Here is a 19689-nt window from a genome sequence, read left to right as displayed (position 1 = left end):
TGTAGAGCATTCCCATCCTTCTCTTTGTCAGCATCAATAGTGAAGAATTGGAATAAAAGTCATTCCTCTTTGACAGGTTAACACTGGGCATAATAATTTAAATGTATGATGACTACCTTCTCCTCTAATTGATAGGGAAGCCCCCTTCTCCATAGCTCTGGGAGAACACATTCAAATCTGTGTCATCGTAAATCCACTTTGTCATATGATCGGTTTCTCAAAATTATGACTGATGACTGTACACTTCTCCCCTTCTCTGTGTGTCCAGGATTCTCTCTCAACATGAGGTCCTCTCTGCAGGCAGTGGCACTCTGGGGAAAGAGGGCTCCTCCTCACACCATCACTGCCATCATGGTCACGGATGACCAGCAAACAATTGTGACTGGAAGTCAAGAGGGTCAGCTGTGTCTCTGGAGTCTCTCACCTGAACTAAAGGTTAGTGAAAACTATTAATATTGAAACAGGCTGCACCAGCCCCTTGCTTAATCCACTTGCAACGACAGTGAAAGTTTTGTATGATTGCTAAAAGGTGCTTACTAAAGTAATAAATTGGCTTCTGAATTTAGAGAAGGTGAAGTATTTTATGTTGGAGCAAGATCATATTTGCGAATCAAGTTATGAATATTCCTAATCTTAGCTACCAGCTAACTGCTATCACCCTTTAAGCTACGTGAGTTTTGCTATTTTATATCCTGAATTATATGTGTAAGTAAGTGAACTATAGACATGTAAGTATAATTCTAAAACTTATGGCTCATTAATCTAAACAAAGGGCACCCTTGAAAATCACTATTAAGTCAATGAGTAATATCTTCATTATCTGGGTGTCTTGTCAGTTTGGCCTTCTTGTTATTCTTTTAGTCTCTGCTTGCCAGTGGTTTTTACAGATCACATCAAAAAAGCTCTAAATCCAATTTAGTATTGTCATCCTCCTATTTCAGAACTGGACCTCACCTAGGATTTGGCCCATTGATTAGCAATTAATTGTCCCTGTTCCAAGTCATAAACACTTAACATATTGCAATAGATATTTGCTTAGCTCTAACAGCCTCTAGACCTGGTTTGAACATTTTAACTAATGATGTACTTAAAGTATACTGCCCTCATTAAGAAGCCTTTTAAAAATCAAAGACTATTTTTAGCCTTTAAAGTTTGTCACTTTAAAACCTAAATTAACAATTAATTGTAATTCTATTTTATAGTGTAATTAATTAACATCTCCTTTCGCTGAAGAGTTACATTCAGGACTGCCAAGAACTGCATAGCAGACCAGCTCAGCTCAATGTTTATGAACATTCCTGAAAGAAGGAGCTGGTATTACTGCAACAACTGAGCTTTGAAAAGTGGCCCTCACATTTATTACCTCTTATAGTTTAAACTCGGACTCCTAAATGGCTTTAAATGTCTTGCTACTCTTTTTAATGTTGAAGTGTAATTCTTTCTGGGTGGAGTAATTGTCTTATAATGTATAGGTTGCTATACACTTAAAAAACTGGAATCCTAGCATCTACATCTTTTTACGTATGTTCCTGGTATTTATTTAGCATGCATTTGTTGAGTGCATATTATAAGTAAGGCTGGATGCTAGGTACCTGAGTTCAAATGGAATGAGAGGACCTGGTGCTGGCTCCCCAAGAGGTCGCAGTGTAGCAGAAGGAGGACATAGCTGATGTGATGCAGTTATACATGGTGATCTCACTTATGAGTTATGAAGAGATCTCACTGCATTTTCAGCAGAACTTATGCTGTGCTTCTCTTAGGAATAGACCTTTGCTTGCAGTTACAGCAGTGATTCTTAATAGAGAGTTTTTGCCCCCTAAGAAACATTTGGTAACATCTGCAGACATTTTTTGGTGGTCACACTGGAGGAAAAGGAATGCTGCTGGCATCTAGTGGGTAGAGTAAACATCCTGTACTGCACATGACAGCTCCTCACAACAATTATCCCATCCAAAGTGCCAGTTATGCCAGTATTGAGAGATCCATGGTTAAAGATATACAGAGTGGCAATGGGAATCAGATTGGCACAGTGAAGAGACAAAGAGAATCATTGAGGAGAGTCAAGTTGGGGATTGGATCAGCTTCGTGTTTCAGAAATTCATGTGAGGACATTGTGAAAAAGTTAATAACACGAATAAGATATTGATTACTGTGAATGCGAGATTTTCCACATGAGAGTTTTCCTTAACGTTTTCTATGGCTAACCATAGGACCAAAAAGAATGAACATCTCTTATTTTTCCTATGAATCTTGCCTGCATATGACAACAGATTAGCCATTAGCAGAGAAAACCCTAGGCTTTTCAAAAATCAAAGGCATTTTTGAATTCTCACCAAATCCTTATCTATAAGACAGTCCAGTGACTGTCAATCACTGATATTTTAATGCTTAGTGGTTTCAAAAATGTGTGTATAAAGGAATGATTTGGGCTAGGGAAGGATAAGGAAGACTTGAGAGCACGGGAGATTGTAAAAGAGGATATAACAATGTGGATGTCCTGACAGCTGCAGGGCAGCTTGAGGCCAGTGGACGTATCAAGGAGAAGATCGCAAGAAGGGAGAAGGAAGTTGCAGGGAATGGGTATAAAATGAACTAGGAGCCATGTATTTCCTCTTCGTTCTACATTTGGAAAGTCCCTTCCACCTCAGAAAGGCTTTAGGTAAGAGAATACGTCAGGTTCCTCAGTCTTAAACACTCACGTGCCACCATGTAAAGTGGAAAAACAAATCTCAGGACACACACTTATACAGTCATTGGTCAAATTACACAGATGCTTTTTGTTCTAGGCACAGATTCCTCCTTTAAGTTTCTTGGGGTCGAGTCCCTGCTTTCACTTTTTTTGGTGTGTACCCAGAAGTGGGATTGCTGCATTGTGTGGTAGTTCTGTTTTTAATTTTTTGAGGAACCTGTATACTGTTTTCCATAGTGGCTGTATCATTTTACATTGCTGCCAGTAATGCTCAAGGCTTCCAATTTCTCAGCATCCTCACTGACATTATTCTCTTCTGGTTTTTTTTTTTTTTAATAGTCATCTTAATCAGTGTGAAGTGGTATCTTATTGTGATTTTGAAGGGCAAAGCTCTCTGAGAGTGATGCTTGAGCTGAGTTCTAAAGGATGTACAAGACTTGGACAGGAGAAGAAGGTGGGAGGAGATTGTCGAAAGAGAATGAGAAGTGTGTGTGTGAAACGCATGAATAGTTTGCTTCAGGAAACTGCTAAAAGTAGTTGAGTAGACCTGAAATATAAGGGTAAGCTATAGAGGACAGACACATCTGTGAAGGATGGGGAAGACTCAGTGTGTAATCTGACATGCTGAAGGATTTTGATTTTTTTTTTTAACTAACAATAGCTAATATCACCATTGCTAATTAAAAACAATGGTGATATTAAGGGATTTCAAGGATGTTTTATGCAAAGAGATGATACAGTACTACAGTTGACTCTTAAACAGCACAGATTTGAACTGTGTAGTCCCACTTATATGCAGATTTTTAAGATAAATATATTGGAGATTTGTGACAATTTGAAAAAAACACTTTCTGTAGCTTACTTTATTGCAAGAATAAAGTATGTAATATGTATAACATAACACTACATGCTAATCGACCATTTATGTTATTAGTGAGGCTTCCAGTCAACAGCAGGCTATCAATAGTTGAGTTTTTGAGGAATCAAAAGTTATCAACAGATTTTTGACTTCACAGAGAGTCTGCACCCTATTCCCTCCATTGTTCAAAGGTCAGCTGTATTTTATTATATTTGTGGCTTAGACTATCACTTGATATTAATGTGAAGAGCATATTGAACGGAAGGGGAGATGTTATAAGGCACAGGGACTATGGGCAGAAGGCTTCTACAATTTAGTCAAAGTGTTTTTGAGTATGAACCAGATCAGTGGCAGTGGGGGTGAAGAGGTGAAAAGTGGGAAGATGTTAGGAAGAAAGAATGGGCGGAACTGAGCAACAAATTGGATAAGGCTAAAGGAGCAGAAAACAGTCAAGGATACACTTCGAATTTATGGTCTGGGTGATGGGTGGGACTGGTGGGATGACGGTATCATGTATTTGTATTACAAGAAATAGAAGGACTTAGAAAATAGGAATAGGGAGGGGAAGAAAATGATTTAAGTTCTGGACATCTTGGAGTATCCAAGTATTCACTGGGAGATTGGATATACATCTCAGTTTTTTCCTGGGTAGTAGGTGGTGGGATTGCAAGGTACAGGAAAGCTAGAAATAAGTGCCTCCATGTTCTGGGCTTTTCATCACGTGCCCAGATTATGCATGATCCTTCTAGGCTCAGGGTCAGACTCCCAAAGACCTCTAGTTTCCAAACTTTGTGAGGTCTGCCATTGAGGAGTGTCTCCAGGTGCATGCTAGGAGCACTGTCTCTTGGGTTTCCTGGTATTAATTTCTGTTTTTCTTAATACCTTTAAGCATAGAGAAAGGTGAGTCAAACATCCTCTCAGTTATATTCCCTTAGCATTGTTATATTCTGTTTTTCCTGTTTAATACTCAGAAGGAAACATAAGAGTGACAAAATGAAGAAATAGCAATATTGTGTAGAGAAAAAGAAGGGAGCTCTTGATGAAGTTCTAGCTCTAATATTTACCAACTCTGTGATATTGGCCAAATAACTTAGATTCTTTGAGCCTCAATTTCCTCACCGGTGAAATTGGAATTCAACCCTGTTCATAGTTTTCACCAGTGCCTGGAATATGGTACGTGCTCATCAAGTTGTCCATTCTTTTCCCTTTCCTACGTGTGGTATTAGAAGTGCTGGGGATGGGAAAAGGTGGGACCAGTTCTTCCTAGAAGTAACAACCAATGAATAGAAGTAAAGGTCTGCTGGATTTCATCATGACAATGACTAAGTACGATTATAAATTTTTTTGTTGTTGTTATTCTTCACAGCAGTTCTAGAATATGATAAAATAAGGATATTACAGTGAATTGTCTCAGCTTATTCAACTATCTGTAGGGATTTAGTAGCAGAATGAGGACTTCATAAGAAAAGCAATGACCTATCTTCCTTTTTGATATTTTGGCCATAGTGATTTTTTTTGGAGGAAAGAATGTCCTTGGTTTGCCCTGATTCATTGCTTCATTTGGCCTGCAATATATTGGAAAGGGGTTATATTTAAAGGGTATGTATTCCCAGGTGTGATGATGGGGAAAGACAGTATGTTGTTTTCTGAGATGGAATCTTTTGGATTTCCCAGGAAAAAGACAAGACAGTCATAACTTGGGTTGTAAATGATTCTAAACAATCACAAAACCCTCTTTATGTCACTGGAAATTTAGTCTGATAAAAGACCTTTTAAAGAAATATTTCTGATTATGACAGAAATAAAATGAAAGCAGAGAACAATTCCATTTTGAGATAATTTGTCCTCATTGATATAATTGGAATATCACCTATATATATGTTTGCATAGTTCAGAAAAAGTACAATGAATATTAATTCACTTGAAAATAGTTTTTTATTACCCACAAGAAAAGTTTATTACTCACAAGTTTTCTAGTCACTCAAATTAAATATTTAGTCTGTATTGACAATCCCTTCTCCATTTGATGGGATCTTGCATGTTTTCTATTTTATAGCTTGATTTTCATAATCATTTTTATAAAATAATAGCAATAGACTTCTTTCAGACATGAGCTAATGGAACTATTAGTCCTTAGTGCCATATTTTTAAATTCATACATGGGAGAAAAATATGGGCATTATAAATAATAGCTTAGTTAATTTTTATTTTTAATGTGGGGAAGTTAATTTCTACTATTTCTGAGGCAGGAAGCCAAATAAGATATTATGATGGCTACAAAAAGGTAGTATTTTCTTTGTACTATTTTGTAAACTCTTTCTGAATTCTGAAATTTGTACATTAATATGCTACTATCATTTGAGGCACATTTTAAGCATAATAAACATCAACACTGACTTATTTATATTCAAAACCTAAATGTTGTAAAACAGGTCTGGCAATTGCCTACATTTTGTGATGGATACAAATCCAAAAACAAAGAAAGGATACAACACATTTCCTTTATCTAGAAATTTATTATTCTGCAGATTTTGATATGCCATATATCAGTTTTCCTGAAAATTATGTAGAAGACAAAATATAACAGGAATTCCTAATTAGAATTATGAATATGTCGTACATGATATGATATCTGTATTTTTCAACTAAAAGGTTTACAGCTATTTAAAAGCTTACCCTCATCATTTTTCAGATTTCGGCCAAGGAACTTCTATTTGGTCATTCAGCTTCAGTAACCTGTTTGGCAAGAGCGAGGGATTTCTCTAAACAGCCCTATGTCGTTAGCGCTGCTGAAAATGGGTATGTGAGATATGTGGAACTCTGTAACCATCTCTATTCTCTCTCCCTTTCTAAAACCATGATGGGGTTCAGAATTCTAGGGGTGAAGGACACCTTAGTGATTAACATGTTCTGTTACATAAGGAAAATTTAGATCTCAAATGTTTGAGTAATGTGTGTGATGGTCCCAAGGAATGTAATCAGTACTAAGTCTTCCAATCTTATACTTGCTTTTTTGCTGGATTGGGACCAAAATAAACATCCCAGCATGTGTATCGGGCCCTGTGGCAGCCTTGCTGTGTAAAGGATAGTGACAAATGCTACCTATTATAGAGTTAAAAATGAAAAAGTCTAGGCACTTGTCTTTTTCTATGTAGTAAGTCACTTTGAGCTCTTAAGCAAACCTATCTAAGCCTTCATAGTTTTGTAAAACAATTCAGTAGTTACAGTCTCTATGTTGTACACTTGTCTGATATCATTATAAAACAGAGAAAAGGACTCAGTGGTAAGTGGAATGGTGGGACAGTGAAAGGAAAGGAACATAGACAATGATTTGGGTTCAGTTTCATGGAAGTGAGGTTTGTGCTAATGAAATAGGTCTTAGCTGCAGGAAAAAGCCCCCGTGATGGGACAGCTAGTATGAATTAGACTCTGCCGACGATTTATTTGCCAAAGTATAGGCAGGAATGCGGAATCGATTCAGCCTGCATTTGTGAATGGGGGATTGGGTTACTGGTTGAAACGAGAGCTCCCTCCTTTTTTGTTTTTAACCCAGGGAGAAATTATAGGGCTCTGAATTCTGAGAACCAAAAGAAGTATGGGCTTCCAACTTTTAGAAACTGACTAGTTTAACAAGGTGCTAGTGGAACAGATACAAAGAGGTGCCTATCCTTATAGTTTATAGCAATGCCATAATTGTTATGCTTAGAGAGATTGCATTTTAAATGGGGCTAAAGTGAAATGCCCCAGTACATTCTTTTTTAAACAATTGCCAGCACTTTTCATACGCTAGGGCTACCACAAATCCTGCTACACATGCTGAGATACTTATTCCCAAGCTAGAGAGTTTGGGGGGTGATGAATTTTTTCTGAGACTGTGGAGAATTGAAAAAATTAATAGCCAACAAAAAATAGATCTGAAAAGTAGCTGAGTTCTAGCTTGAGGATTTTTCCTACAGCAGTCCAATTCAAAAAAAGAAACTAAAGCTAATGGACATATTCTTAATGAAAGATGAATTCATCTGTGAGCCCTGTAAACATAATTGTTAAAGAGTTGAGGAGGCTGGTTTGGCCTTCCTTTTCCAAGGTGATTTGAATAATTTAGAACACTGTCTCTTTGGGAACCAAAACTTAGCCCCACATCTGTAGGATATGTTCTAGTCAGTACCTGTACTTCAGTTGCAGCATTTAAATTAGCAAACTTAATTTAATCTGCTGGAAGTTTATTCAGTTTACAATGCTTGGCCCCTTGTTCCCCAAGCAACAATGATTTTTAGCTTTGAGAAGTCCCCAAAAAAGACTGTAGGCTTAGCAGTTCTGCCTCCAAGATGATCGGAGGGGACTCAAAATTGCTTCATGATTCAGTTTTTTCCTTTTTTTCCCTGAAGTACAACTTCATCTGTGGGTATAAGTCCTAAGATTCAGGAATCCCAGTGAATAACTCCATCTGTTGGTATAGATCCTAAAATTCTGGAATCCCAGTGAATTCGACGATAAATGAAAGGAAGTAAATACCTGGAGACCTGACGTTGAAACAACAGAATGCCAAAGAAAAAGAGAAGATCCTGAAAGTAAAAAGAAAAAGCAGATTGTTTAGAAAGGAATGTTAGTTAAACTGAGAGATGACTTCTCAACAGTAAAATGAAAATCAGACAGCAGTGAAATAGCTTCAAAAAGTTTAAAGGCAATATCTGTCAATTTAGAATTATATCTCTAGCAAAAATGTCTTCAAAAAATGAGATCACATTGTAACATTTAAGACTAATACTAGGAGTGCTCACTGCTAATAGACCCTCAATCGGTAATGAAATTCTGAATTATATTCTTCAGTAAGAACAATGATTTCAGATGGAAGATCTCAGATAGGAGAAAGAATATTGAACAAAGACCAGCATTCTTTTTAGAAAATTTAAATAAACACAGACTATAAAATAATGATGTTTATATATACCTCCGAACATCCATCCACTCTCTCCACCCCCAACACACACATACACACAATCCTAATCAACAATCCATATAACAGTGTCGTGATCAGAGTCCACGTGTTATGGTGTTCTAGAGGTGGTTAAAGATGTTGACTTACTTCACAATTTAAGCCAGATATATGTGTTGACATTTCTAGGATAAGTGCTAAAAGAACAAAAAGTAATGAGAAATGGAATCTATAACTTCTAATTTAAAAAGAAAAAAACATATTTAGTCTAAAGGACACAATAATAATAGGGATAAATAGCACAAAATAAGATATTTGAAATAAATCTGAATAAAACAGTAACTCCAATTACGTAAAAGGGCTCAGCCCTCCAGTTTCATTACTGATTGTCAGACAATTTAAAAAACAAAAATGGCATAAGGACATCGAAAAGTTTAAAATCAATGGATGGAAAAAGATTTATCAGATGAATACTAACCAAAATAATGTTGGCATAACTATTAATATCTCATATTGATAAACATATATAGTTAATAAAACCTTAAGTCAAAAAGCCTTGGCTTTGATAAAGAGAGTTATTACTTATTAATAAAGCTTTCAATCACCAGCAAGAATGAGACCGAAGAGAGAGCCTGGCACCCAGTCTTAGAGTCTTCTGGACATGTGCTCCTCCAACCTGAGCTTGCATGAGGACTGCCCACAGAGCTGGCTAAATGGAGATGCCAGGCCCTGCTCCCACATGTACAGACTCAGTAGGTCTGAGCTGAGGTTCAAGAACTTGTGTGTCTAACATGTTCCTGGGCAATGCTGTTGCTGCTGACTCAGAGAAGAGATTTGTGTTAGCGAATACCCCACATGAGGGGCAGCGAGAGAAAGAGTGAAGTCAGGAGTGACTTGGGAATCTCATGGGGGAAGACACCTTTCGTTGAGGATAAGAAGCAGAGGAGAGAACATGTCCTGCTTCATTTTTGAATGTGAAGAGTGTGCAGTGCTGCAAATCATCCAGGAAGAGACATCTAATAGCTAGTTGCACGTGGAAATCTAGCGCTCAGCGAACAGATCTGGACCTCCAACATCCTATAGACGGTAGCTCAAGTCCTGGGAGTAGATAACTCACCCAGAGAGTGTGTGAGATGTGAGAATATAAGAAAGCCTGCAATGACATAAATTTGAGGAAAATCAACATTTAAGAAACAGGAAGAAGAAGACTGGAGCCTGAGAATGACAAAGGAAATCAAAAGTATAATGGAGAGCAAGAGAAAAGAGAGTGTGGAGGATATTAATGAATTTGTAATTCAAGATGGCAAAGCAAGCATTTGTGTTTATCTGCTTTCCCTCTGGATGCTTCACTAAAATTTGAGCACAGCAATAACACTGTTACAAGCATGCAAATATGAGAATAGGAATGGGGCCAAGAGAAAACAGCATTATTTCTGAAAAATAGAAAGTGGATGGAAGAGTGGTGACTGATCTATTTATCCATTGAATGGATTTTTATAGAGGTGCTGAGGTAGGGATGTAAAGTTGAAGAAGAAAAAAAAAGTTCCTTTCTCAAGGAACTTTTGGTGGGAATCTAACAATGTTTTAATTTTATGTTTTAGATACTTTCCCTCTTTTATTTTCATTGAAATAAAAAAATTAAAAACAATTTGGAAATCACTTTTCTGTAATAATTGAAGGTGATTTAATCCATGTGCAAACTTTGGGAACAGTATTTGAAAAGAGAAGAATGTGCTTCTAATAGCTCATTTTCATTTCTTATTATGTAACTTAATAAAAGGCAATACTACTTTTGACAGACAACAAATTGGCTTTATTTTCTCAAATAAAATTGATTGGCAAAAAAGTCCATTTTTGCTGTGTCATATTTGTGAATTATTTTCTAATTTAAGGTAGAAAACAAAATGATAATAAGAAAGAAAAAAAAAACAGAGGGAAAGCATTAGAATCCAGGAGAGTTTAAAAACATTAGTAACACTGGGGGAACTTTTACTGATGAAAAATGGTTTAATTAGCCTGGCTTGATGTCTTGGTTGGGCCCCAAACATCAACATTTTTAACAAGCTCTCTCTAATTCTAATGTATAGCCAACGTTTAGAATTAATATAGCTAGGGATAGAGACAGACTATCTAAAAATAACATAACTTACCAGGAGCTTTACCAAACCCCACATACCAGGACCCCAGCACAGTATTAGAATCTAAGGGTAATTTTGAAATACACAGGTGATTCTTGTTGCATAGCTGGAGCTGAGAGCCAAGCTGACAAACTCAAATTCCTTCTAACGCTACATTTTTATATTATTGGCTGCTTAAGGTTCTGGTTCTTTACCCTGGATATATGCATGTAATTTTTTTTTTTTTACCTTTGAGATATATTTCAGTTTCTACCTTTTTCCCAATCTCTCTCTCTCTCTCTCTCTCTCTCTCTCTGTCTCACACACACACATTTCCCCTATTTTGTTAAATTGCAGGCATTTTCAGATTTCCTCGAATCTTTTTTGGAATAATGTTGGATATAAACAGTAAGGGGAGAAGAAAACTATGAATATTCTATTTTGTTTCTTTATCTAAATTTGGTTTCTCAACCTCAGTACTAATGACATTTTGGGCCACTGAAGAATTCTTTGTTGTCTAGGAAGGTCCTGTCCATTTTAAGATGTATGGCAGCATTCCTGGCCTTTTCCCACCAGATGGCAGTAGTGTGTTCCTAGTTGTGACTACCCAAAATACCTCAAAACATTGGCAAACGTCCTTTGGGGAGCAATATCTCTCCACATTGAGAACCACCAACTTAATGACTGATTTCCAATGTTTGGTTAGAAAAACATAAAAGCCTGCAAACACCAAATGCATATAGTACACTATTATTAGTCCATATCTTTTGCTTCTTAATGGCAGGTTTTCCTTTAATGCCAGTAAAGCTTTTTTTTTTCTCCCCATGGAAAATTTTGCTAATGTGTAGAAACTGCCAAAACTGAAGAATCATACCAAAAAATTCTGAAATAGCCCTTCTGGTCTTTGTGAACTGAAATACTATAGATTTAAAATGTAGTTTGTAATTGTATTTTATACCTGCACCTATGTCTTTGTAACATTTATATAAGCAAGTCAGAGTTTTTTAAACAAAATTTTCTAAATAGTGGCAAGGATGATTTCGGGATTTCAGAAGCAAAGAAATATATTGTATCAATGATGAAACAAATGTGGCCACTTGGTGGCACTGTTTATTTTTACAAAAACAATGCCTCACCTCCAGAAGATGCAGCCCCTTGATGCATTATGCTTTTCAGAACTCATAGTTTAAGTTCAGTGAAATAAACCATTTTCAAGAGGATGCAGTTCCCATGAAAAGATTGTTTTACTGTCATTCTAACAGGCTGTGATAGCTGTATCCCCACAATTTGTTGTAGGTCAGGTTGGTGCTACAGTAAGGTTTGTAGGCTGGCAGCAGGGTGTAATTACCCAAACAAAAAGACACAGATACAGTATGTCATCCCTGCTAATGACCACAACATTTTCTTGCCCAGTAATCTGTAACAAAAAGCCACATAAACGATCAGGCTGCATTTAAGTGCAGCACTAGAGAGAAACTTGGTGGTACAAAAATTATTCCAGCCAATTGAGTGGAAATGACAGAGAATAATACAGAGTTATTTCTGCTAGGGAGATGTGTGTTTGGAATGTCACCAACGGACAGTGCGTGGAGAAGGCCACACTTCCTTACAGGCACACTTCAATCTGTGTAAGTATATTCACTTCAAAACATTTCTGGATCCTACAACTCCTTTAGAGCCTTTGCTAAGCACACATTTAAATGCCTTTGAAGGGTATTCTTTTCTTGAATGTTTATTTTGTCATTTGAGTAGAATAGTGTCAGTTATCACCTGTTATTTGGGCATTTTTCTTTCCCAAAAGATACAATTCAACCCTTTTTTTCTAACTCTTTTATTTCTGTATGTTTCTAACATCAGTATATTTGAGAGACAATTTACTTATTTTTTCTTAGTCACACTCAGAAAGCACACATGCAGTTTTAATCATGCTTTTTTATAAAACAGAAAAGTTTTTTTTCTTGTATCTAGTTTTAACCATTTTTGGGTGATGGGTTCTAAATTTCTGAATTCTTATTTATGAAAAGAGAGCAACAGGCATAGCCATAACCTCTATAATCACTCCTTGATATTTAAAAGAGGTTCTGCTATTTGGCAGGTAGACTCCAAGCATATATGTAAGGTAGTTGCATGATTCCAATGGTGCTGAAAGTGTCTTTTTATATTTCACTTGCTGCTTTTACCATTGATGACTTGCATTGCAACATTCACAAATTCCTCTGTGGGATCAAAACCTCCATAGTGAGAGAGCTTGTCAAGGATAGAATATATCATTCAATCTTTAATAAAAGCCATTCTCAAAACTTAGTTGGCACAAGAATTCCTCAAACACTCTTCAAGCACTTTTAATTTCTTTTGGCATGTAGCAGTGTTGCTAGGATAAGGAGCCTATTTTTATTGCTATTTAGTTCTATATAGCATCCAGAAATAATATGATTATGAGCTTTCCATGATTTGGAATAAGATTCCTTCTTTCCAAAAGTTCCCCCTTTCTCCAAAAAAAAAAAAAAAAAAGATGAAATATAAATGAGGCTGAAGGGCAAAATCAGTACTTTAGAAGTGTGAATAATTGCAATAAAAGAAATTTTAGTTGCCATTCAGTCTAAAACCTAAACTGAATGGATGATAAACTGAAATCCAGAGATACCTTCACTCAGTCAAAAATATGTTAATTGCTAGAATTAACTAAATTTTTGCTTTGAATTCTACTTGCATAGTATTACCACTGCTCATTCCGGATGACAGGAGAAGGTTGGCTTCTGTGCTGTGGAGAATATCAAGATGTTCTTATAATTGATGCCAAATGTTTGGCTGTCATTCACACTTTTATATCATCGCAGTCTCCTGATTGGATCAACTGCATGTGCATTGTTCATTCCATGAGAATTCAAGGTAATAGTTGGGTGTTACAGAGCACTAAGAGATTGCATGTAAAAATACCACTTTTGAACTGTTCGTTAAGGTATTGGGCAAGAGTTTAGAATGCTTCATTATTTATGTTTACCTGTTGGTGGGAATAGCTCTCTAATCTAGATCAAGAAAAACTTAACACCCATAGCAGTGGTTCAAGCCATTGGATAGTCGGCAAGAGGTGAGAAGTGGAAAGTCAAGTGGAAAGAAGAGACCCTGTTTCTATGACCCAGTTCTGCCTGGTATATTGTAATAGTAACATGCAGGTGTTTATTGTTGATTAGCAGTTCCTTGAAACTTTTGCCCTGCTGTATCTTATGGTTGTAGTAATGAAGAGAATTCAGTTTCTGTTATGAAGAAGACTGGCTCCTTACTTATTTCTGAAATAGGAAGGTGTAATATTGCCAACATGATCGTTTGCAATGTTGTTCTGCATTTAGTGGTGCTCTCCTTTTAACAGGGGCCAAACCTTTAAAAAAAGGCCCAAACCTGGATATTTTCCACCTACATAGCCCTGCATAATTCTTAAGTGACTATGAAATGATCTTTATAGCAACCAATCATAGCAGTGGACAGCTTATATGTGGCCTTTGTTAATTTTACAGAAGATTCTCTCTTGGTGGTTTCAGTAGCTGGTGAGCTCAAAGTATGGGACCTCTCTTCATCTGTCAACAGCATTCAGGTTAGCTTGTGAAGCTCTACTCTTTATTCTCCAAGCATATTTATTGGAATGCATTAAATTATAAAGGTATGACAAGGTCGTTATTAAAAGTTCAAATAATGTAAAAGTATATAAATGCTGTGTCCATGTACTTCCCCCTCCCTCTTCCAAGGAGTGGGCGTTGATGACAATTAGTCTTTTCTCCATGCATATACAAATGTGTTTTTATCTACACACACACATGGATTACATTTTTACTTTAAAAACATAATAAATAAAAAAATTCATCATGGAGGTATATCTCTCTGCCCCTTACAGCAGAAGAGCCCTATTCGGTGGGCATGTGTGAGTGGCGGCAGTGAGATGACTATGGACAGCTGGGGGTGACATGCAATGTTAGCATGCTACAAATCCAGGTGACCAAGAAAAGAAATGTTTGTGCTGGTGACAGAACCGTTTCAGCTGCTCTGTGCTCTGGGTCTCCTTTGGAATCTCTTGGTTGTGGAAGTCTAGGAGTTGTGTTGACATATTGAGCCCAAGAAACACATACCCAGCATTATCAAAAACTCATTGAGAATATATTATTCTAGGTGTTCTGTGCTAACTACTCTTTTTGGCTTTTCAAAGTACTTTGTTCATTTTTCTGTTTTAAAATAAGGTTTGACATTTTTTTTACTTGTGTTTTATCCTTATGCCATGTCTGAAAATCTGTAACATATTCATATCTTTACATTCTCAGCATCCAACAAACTCCCCCACAGAATGTTGAGTGATTTCATATGAATCATTGAATCCAAGTGGATTTCCTGTTCATGGTTTCTTTTCCAAAGTAACTTCTTAGTTCCAAAAACTCAAAAGGAAACTGGGTTACTTTTTTTTATAATAATGGTGTTACTTACATCAGGTGTACCAGAAACAAGTCCTCTCATGCGGTTGTATGTAAATTACCTAGAACTAGTACTAAAATACTTTTTTTTCTTTTGAAGGAAAAGCAGGATGTCTATGAAAAGGAATCCAAATTTCTTGACTGTCTGAACTGCCGGACAATACGATTTTGTACATATACAGAGAGACTTCTTTTGCTGGTATTTTCTAAATGTTGGAAGGTATGATAATATAACATAATAAATACCAGTGTTCTACAAATGTAATTTTTTTCCTTGTTCAGTGCAATAATTATAAGATATACACATTTTTAGTAATATCATTAGAGAATATAGAATGAGTTGTTTTTTTTGAATGAACTTTGTCAGTCTTCCTGCCCCTTCATTCAGTTGTTTTGCTTCTCTACTTTTATTAAAAACAAACCATAATAATAATGAACATTTATCTCTAGATTATTTTAAAAGTTGATGCTTATACTTCAGAATTAAAAATCAAAACCAATACTTTCATCTATAAACATTGATTTTTTTTTCTGCTTTGTCACTTTGTTCATTTTTAGGTGACATACATTTCTTTCTTGAAAATATATTCACTGATATCTTCAAGAAGAAAGAAAACCTAAGTTACTATCATTTGATAGCATCCTTTTTTTGTTTAATGTTTCATATACCTGGCACAGTTAACAAAACTATATTGTCTTATATGCTTAATAATATACTTTTGAAAGAAAAGTTTAAGTACGGTCTAACAAAAGATTTTGTGTAATAAATTTTCAAATGTTAAAGTTGGACTATCGTATGGAAAGAATAAGATTACACAGAAATTTGGGGATTTGGGGTCTCTGCTTAATGGGCACATTCTGAAATGATAGTCAGATAAAGTTTATCCATGGAAACCTACTCTATGATAAATGTGAAAATATAAGTACTAGTAAAATATTAGCTTGGCACATGAGTACAGTGTGGCCTGTTATTAATACTTAATATGTTGTTACATAAACACTGCCATCTAAATAGTCTTGGTAAGCATAATTTATCTTTCCTCTCACTGGCAGATCAGATTGGAAGCTTTTTTAATGTGCATTATTAATTTTGTATTTTAGATTTATGATTATTGTGATTTTTCCCTTCTGTGGACTGAAGTCAGTAGAAGTGGGCAGTTCTTTGCTGGTGGAGAGGTGCTTGCTGCTCACAGAATCATTATCTGGACAGAAGATGGTCACAGTTATATCTATCAGCTGCTGAACAGGTGGGCTCAGATGGGAGTGACATACAAAACATTCAGGTAGAAAATGAACTTCGGGAGGTTTATTATGGAAAAATCCCTGCATGCTGCCCATGATCAAAAACCAGAACAAAACAACTTTGGCACTAGAAGATTTACTCTGGGCTTGGTAGGCTTCTGCCTTTGTATAAAACAGCAGGGGATGAAGGAATGAGATTAACCATGTATAACTTGTACAGCTGGTGCTGGGTTTTCCAAAAGTCACTTGTAATTATTAACCCAACGATTTCTAACTAGAGTTTAGAAACTTGAATGGTGCCATCCGGCTTTTGAGAGTGGGAGGGGGGAAAATGAATAAAGAACCCCAAAGTTCTAAACTTTGCTTTTTATTTTTCACCACGCAGTGGGCTTTCAAAAAGCATATGTCCTGCTGATGGAAGAGTGCTTAAACAGACTATGTATCCTCACTTACTGTGCTCTACTTCTGCGCAGGAAAATAAGGTAATGCAAGAAAAGAGTGACTGCCTCAAAGCTATTTCGCTCCATTTTTTAAAAGAATGTTTTTTTCTGTAACAGGCAGGCTTGAAAAAATTGAAGTATCCCATCAAGTTGTTAACAAGAAAATAAAACCTAATTGTTAATGACTACTGAAAAGAAAATTTTGCCTTTAAAAAATCTTTTTTTAAGTTTGATTAATCAGTATATGTTTATTATAGAGAAATTATAAATGTTAAAGAGGGTGAATCAAAGTTCTTGATTTTATTACCATAAGTATTTTTTATGAATATACTTATGTGTTTACTTATTTTAGTTGGGAAATTTTCAAATATTTAAAAAGTTGCAAGAACAGTACAATTATCCCTCATACTCTCTACCTAGATTCACCAATTGTCAACATTTTGCCATATTTATTGTCTCACTCTTTCTTTCTCTCTCTACACTCATACACACACACACACACACACACACACACACACACAATTTTTTTCACTGACCCTTTTGATAGATGGTCTGATATAAAATGATTAACATTGTGATGTATCTCATCCAATTTTTAAACTTTACCAAATGGTTTATATCCTGGTTTTCTGTTTAGTTTTGTTGTTTTTATTTCACTTAACCATATATTGGAATCATTTTCATATGCATTTAGGTATCCCTCTGAAAAAATTTTCTTGTTAGAACAAATATAATTATGATTCTTGGTAGAAAGTTGAGGATAATATTGTGAGTTTTTACTTGACTGAATGGTGGCTTTGACACTATGTAGTCTGGAAATTTAAGTAGTTATTTTATTTTAGTAGTGATAACCAAAGTTGTTTTTTTTTAACCTATTGGATTTAGACATCAGTTAATTTATCCAAAAAGGTATTTTATGGGGAATGGAGGAGTTTTGGATTATTAATGTGTCAACCAAGGAAGCATGTTACTTTTTACAGAATGATGGTTTGCTTAATTAGGCAGCATAGCTGTTGGAAATCCTATAGTTCAGTGATTGTTGCTTTACCATATCTGTGAGGTTTTGCTGCAAACTTGATTAGAACTAAAATTAGAACTCTAGGTGTCATGAGGCATAGGCACACTTTGGAATTACAGCATCAAAGTCTATTTCTAAAGTCATTTGTGGGTGGCGATAGAGCCTTGTTTTGCTATTGAAAAGAAAAGTAGTATTGTGAATTACTCAGAAAGACATTTTTAGTTATTTTTTAAAAGACTTGCCTATCCTTTCTTCCTTTTTAGCTCCAGAGTACATATTTGAAAAACATGGTTTGCCCTAAAAGCTAAAGTAATGTCCTTTAGAAATTTCTAGTATACTGCAAATACCAATGCTACACATTACTAGTATAATTACAAATTAACTTGAGAAATACTAATCTTATGGGAAGCTACCTTGCTTTGTTTCTCAAAATGTAGAGACATTGATTTATTGGTCTTCTATCAACAATTCTTATTTAGACAGGCACAGTTGTTTCTGTACCTTAAAAGTGAGAGGTACTTGGAAGCCAGTGAAGTATAAATTCAATAAAACTGAAAGAAGCTGGTCTACCCATACTTAGACCCTTGCATGCCCTTTATACAGTGAAGAAATTAAAGGCAGACATTATTTTCCTTTTTGAAAACATCACCAGTATCCACTAAATATAAGACTTCTTAGTCTTTTCTGCAATTAGAAAGTAATGAAGGTGTTTTGGCAGGGTCAGGAGATGAGTTTAATAGATAAAATGAACTTAGAAAAGCATGTTCTATAGACATGTAGTACTGACTATTCTCTGTTTATGAAGTGATACCATAGAATTAAACCTCAATGCTTGCCAGTACCACGTTCTCAGAGTAACCATTTGTGACACCAGGAACATATCCGTGATAGAGCTGATGTAGCAACAATGGGCATTCCCCCTTTTTTCCAGTAGCTTTATGAGAGTCTCCCTAGCTTCAAATCCCAGCTGATGCTCACTGAGCCTTGTGCAGCGAATCTGGCTACTGAGACAAGGAACTGGGCTTCCCGGGGTCTTAGCTGTGGGGTAACCCTGCAGTGCTGAGGTGGGAGAAGCTGCCATAGAAAAGCCTGTGGATTGCAGATAAGGATTTGTGTGCATGACCTAAGAGTAGTGATGGTGAGGAGGAGGACAGATAACCTTTTTTATGAGTCATTATTATTGTCAGACATACATGCTGCCTTATTTACATGAGTTCCCCCCATGACTCCATTTTTAAACTGTTGTTCAGAGAAATTAATTCTCAGGATTTGATCCTAGGCAGTTTGGCCCCAGAATCTGGTCATGGGACTTTGTAGTGAGTTTCTGAATTGTTCTGAGAATGAATAGAAAGAATGGTTAATATAATCATTTGGTACATGAGTATATACCAAATACCAAACACCATTCTAAGCCCTGTACCTACATCAACTCATTAATTCTGACACTAATCCCCTAGAGTGGTGCTTTTATTAGCCTTCTGTCACACTTAGGGAAAAAATGAGACACAGAGAGGTTAAGTAAATTGCCTAAATCAAGTAATTGGCTCTTTTAATAGAGTTAGTATGGGATAAAAACCAGGATTTGAATCCAGGCAGTTATCCCCAGAGAATTCACTCTTAATGACTGTTTTATTACCTCTTGGAGGATGGGTACTCTTTGTGGTGGGTACTGGGCACTGTGATGGAAGGTCAGGATATATATGCTAAGGGGGTCTGCGGGAGTTTTAAGATGAATAGCAGACCTAGAGAGGGAACTACCGGGGAGAAGGAGGATCGAGGTGTCAAGGAGGGGGTGTGGAACGGCAGTCCAACAGGGGACAGCAGCAGCGTGGGGACCGTGGGCCGCCAGGCAGTCCACAGAGCTGCGAGGGGGGAGATGCGCCGCCCCCAACCCGAGTCACCGCCCGGCCTCCCTGGAGCTCCAGCCCCCCATCAAA

General features: G+C 36.4%; 1 protein-coding gene across 7 annotated transcripts in view; it reads left to right on the top strand.

The window, feature by feature from the left end:
- The window catches only part of WDR72 (WD repeat domain 72), a 224652-nt gene that overhangs the window by 17680 nt on the left and 187283 nt on the right, over positions 1-19689 (top strand). For all 7 annotated transcript variants that reach the window (XM_057488817.1, XM_057488816.1, XM_036893519.2 and 4 more), the window contains exons 2-9: positions 269-435; positions 6241-6347; positions 12148-12226; positions 13313-13487; positions 14111-14187; positions 15153-15272; positions 16154-16299; positions 16680-16776. In XM_057488817.1, the coding sequence (XP_057344800.1) occupies positions 283-435; positions 6241-6347; positions 12148-12226; positions 13313-13487; positions 14111-14187; positions 15153-15272; positions 16154-16299; positions 16680-16776 (954 nt within the window). In that variant the 5' untranslated portion in view covers positions 269-282. The remainder of the gene's footprint in view (positions 1-268; positions 436-6240; positions 6348-12147; positions 12227-13312; positions 13488-14110; positions 14188-15152; positions 15273-16153; positions 16300-16679; positions 16777-19689) is intronic.

This window comes from Manis pentadactyla, chromosome 11, assembly GCF_030020395.1.
Source record: "Manis pentadactyla isolate mManPen7 chromosome 11, mManPen7.hap1, whole genome shotgun sequence".
Classification (NCBI taxonomy): domain Eukaryota; kingdom Metazoa; phylum Chordata; class Mammalia; order Pholidota; family Manidae; genus Manis; species Manis pentadactyla.
The sequence above is the reverse complement of the archived record's forward strand: the minus strand, read 5'-3'. Positions and strand labels throughout refer to the sequence as shown.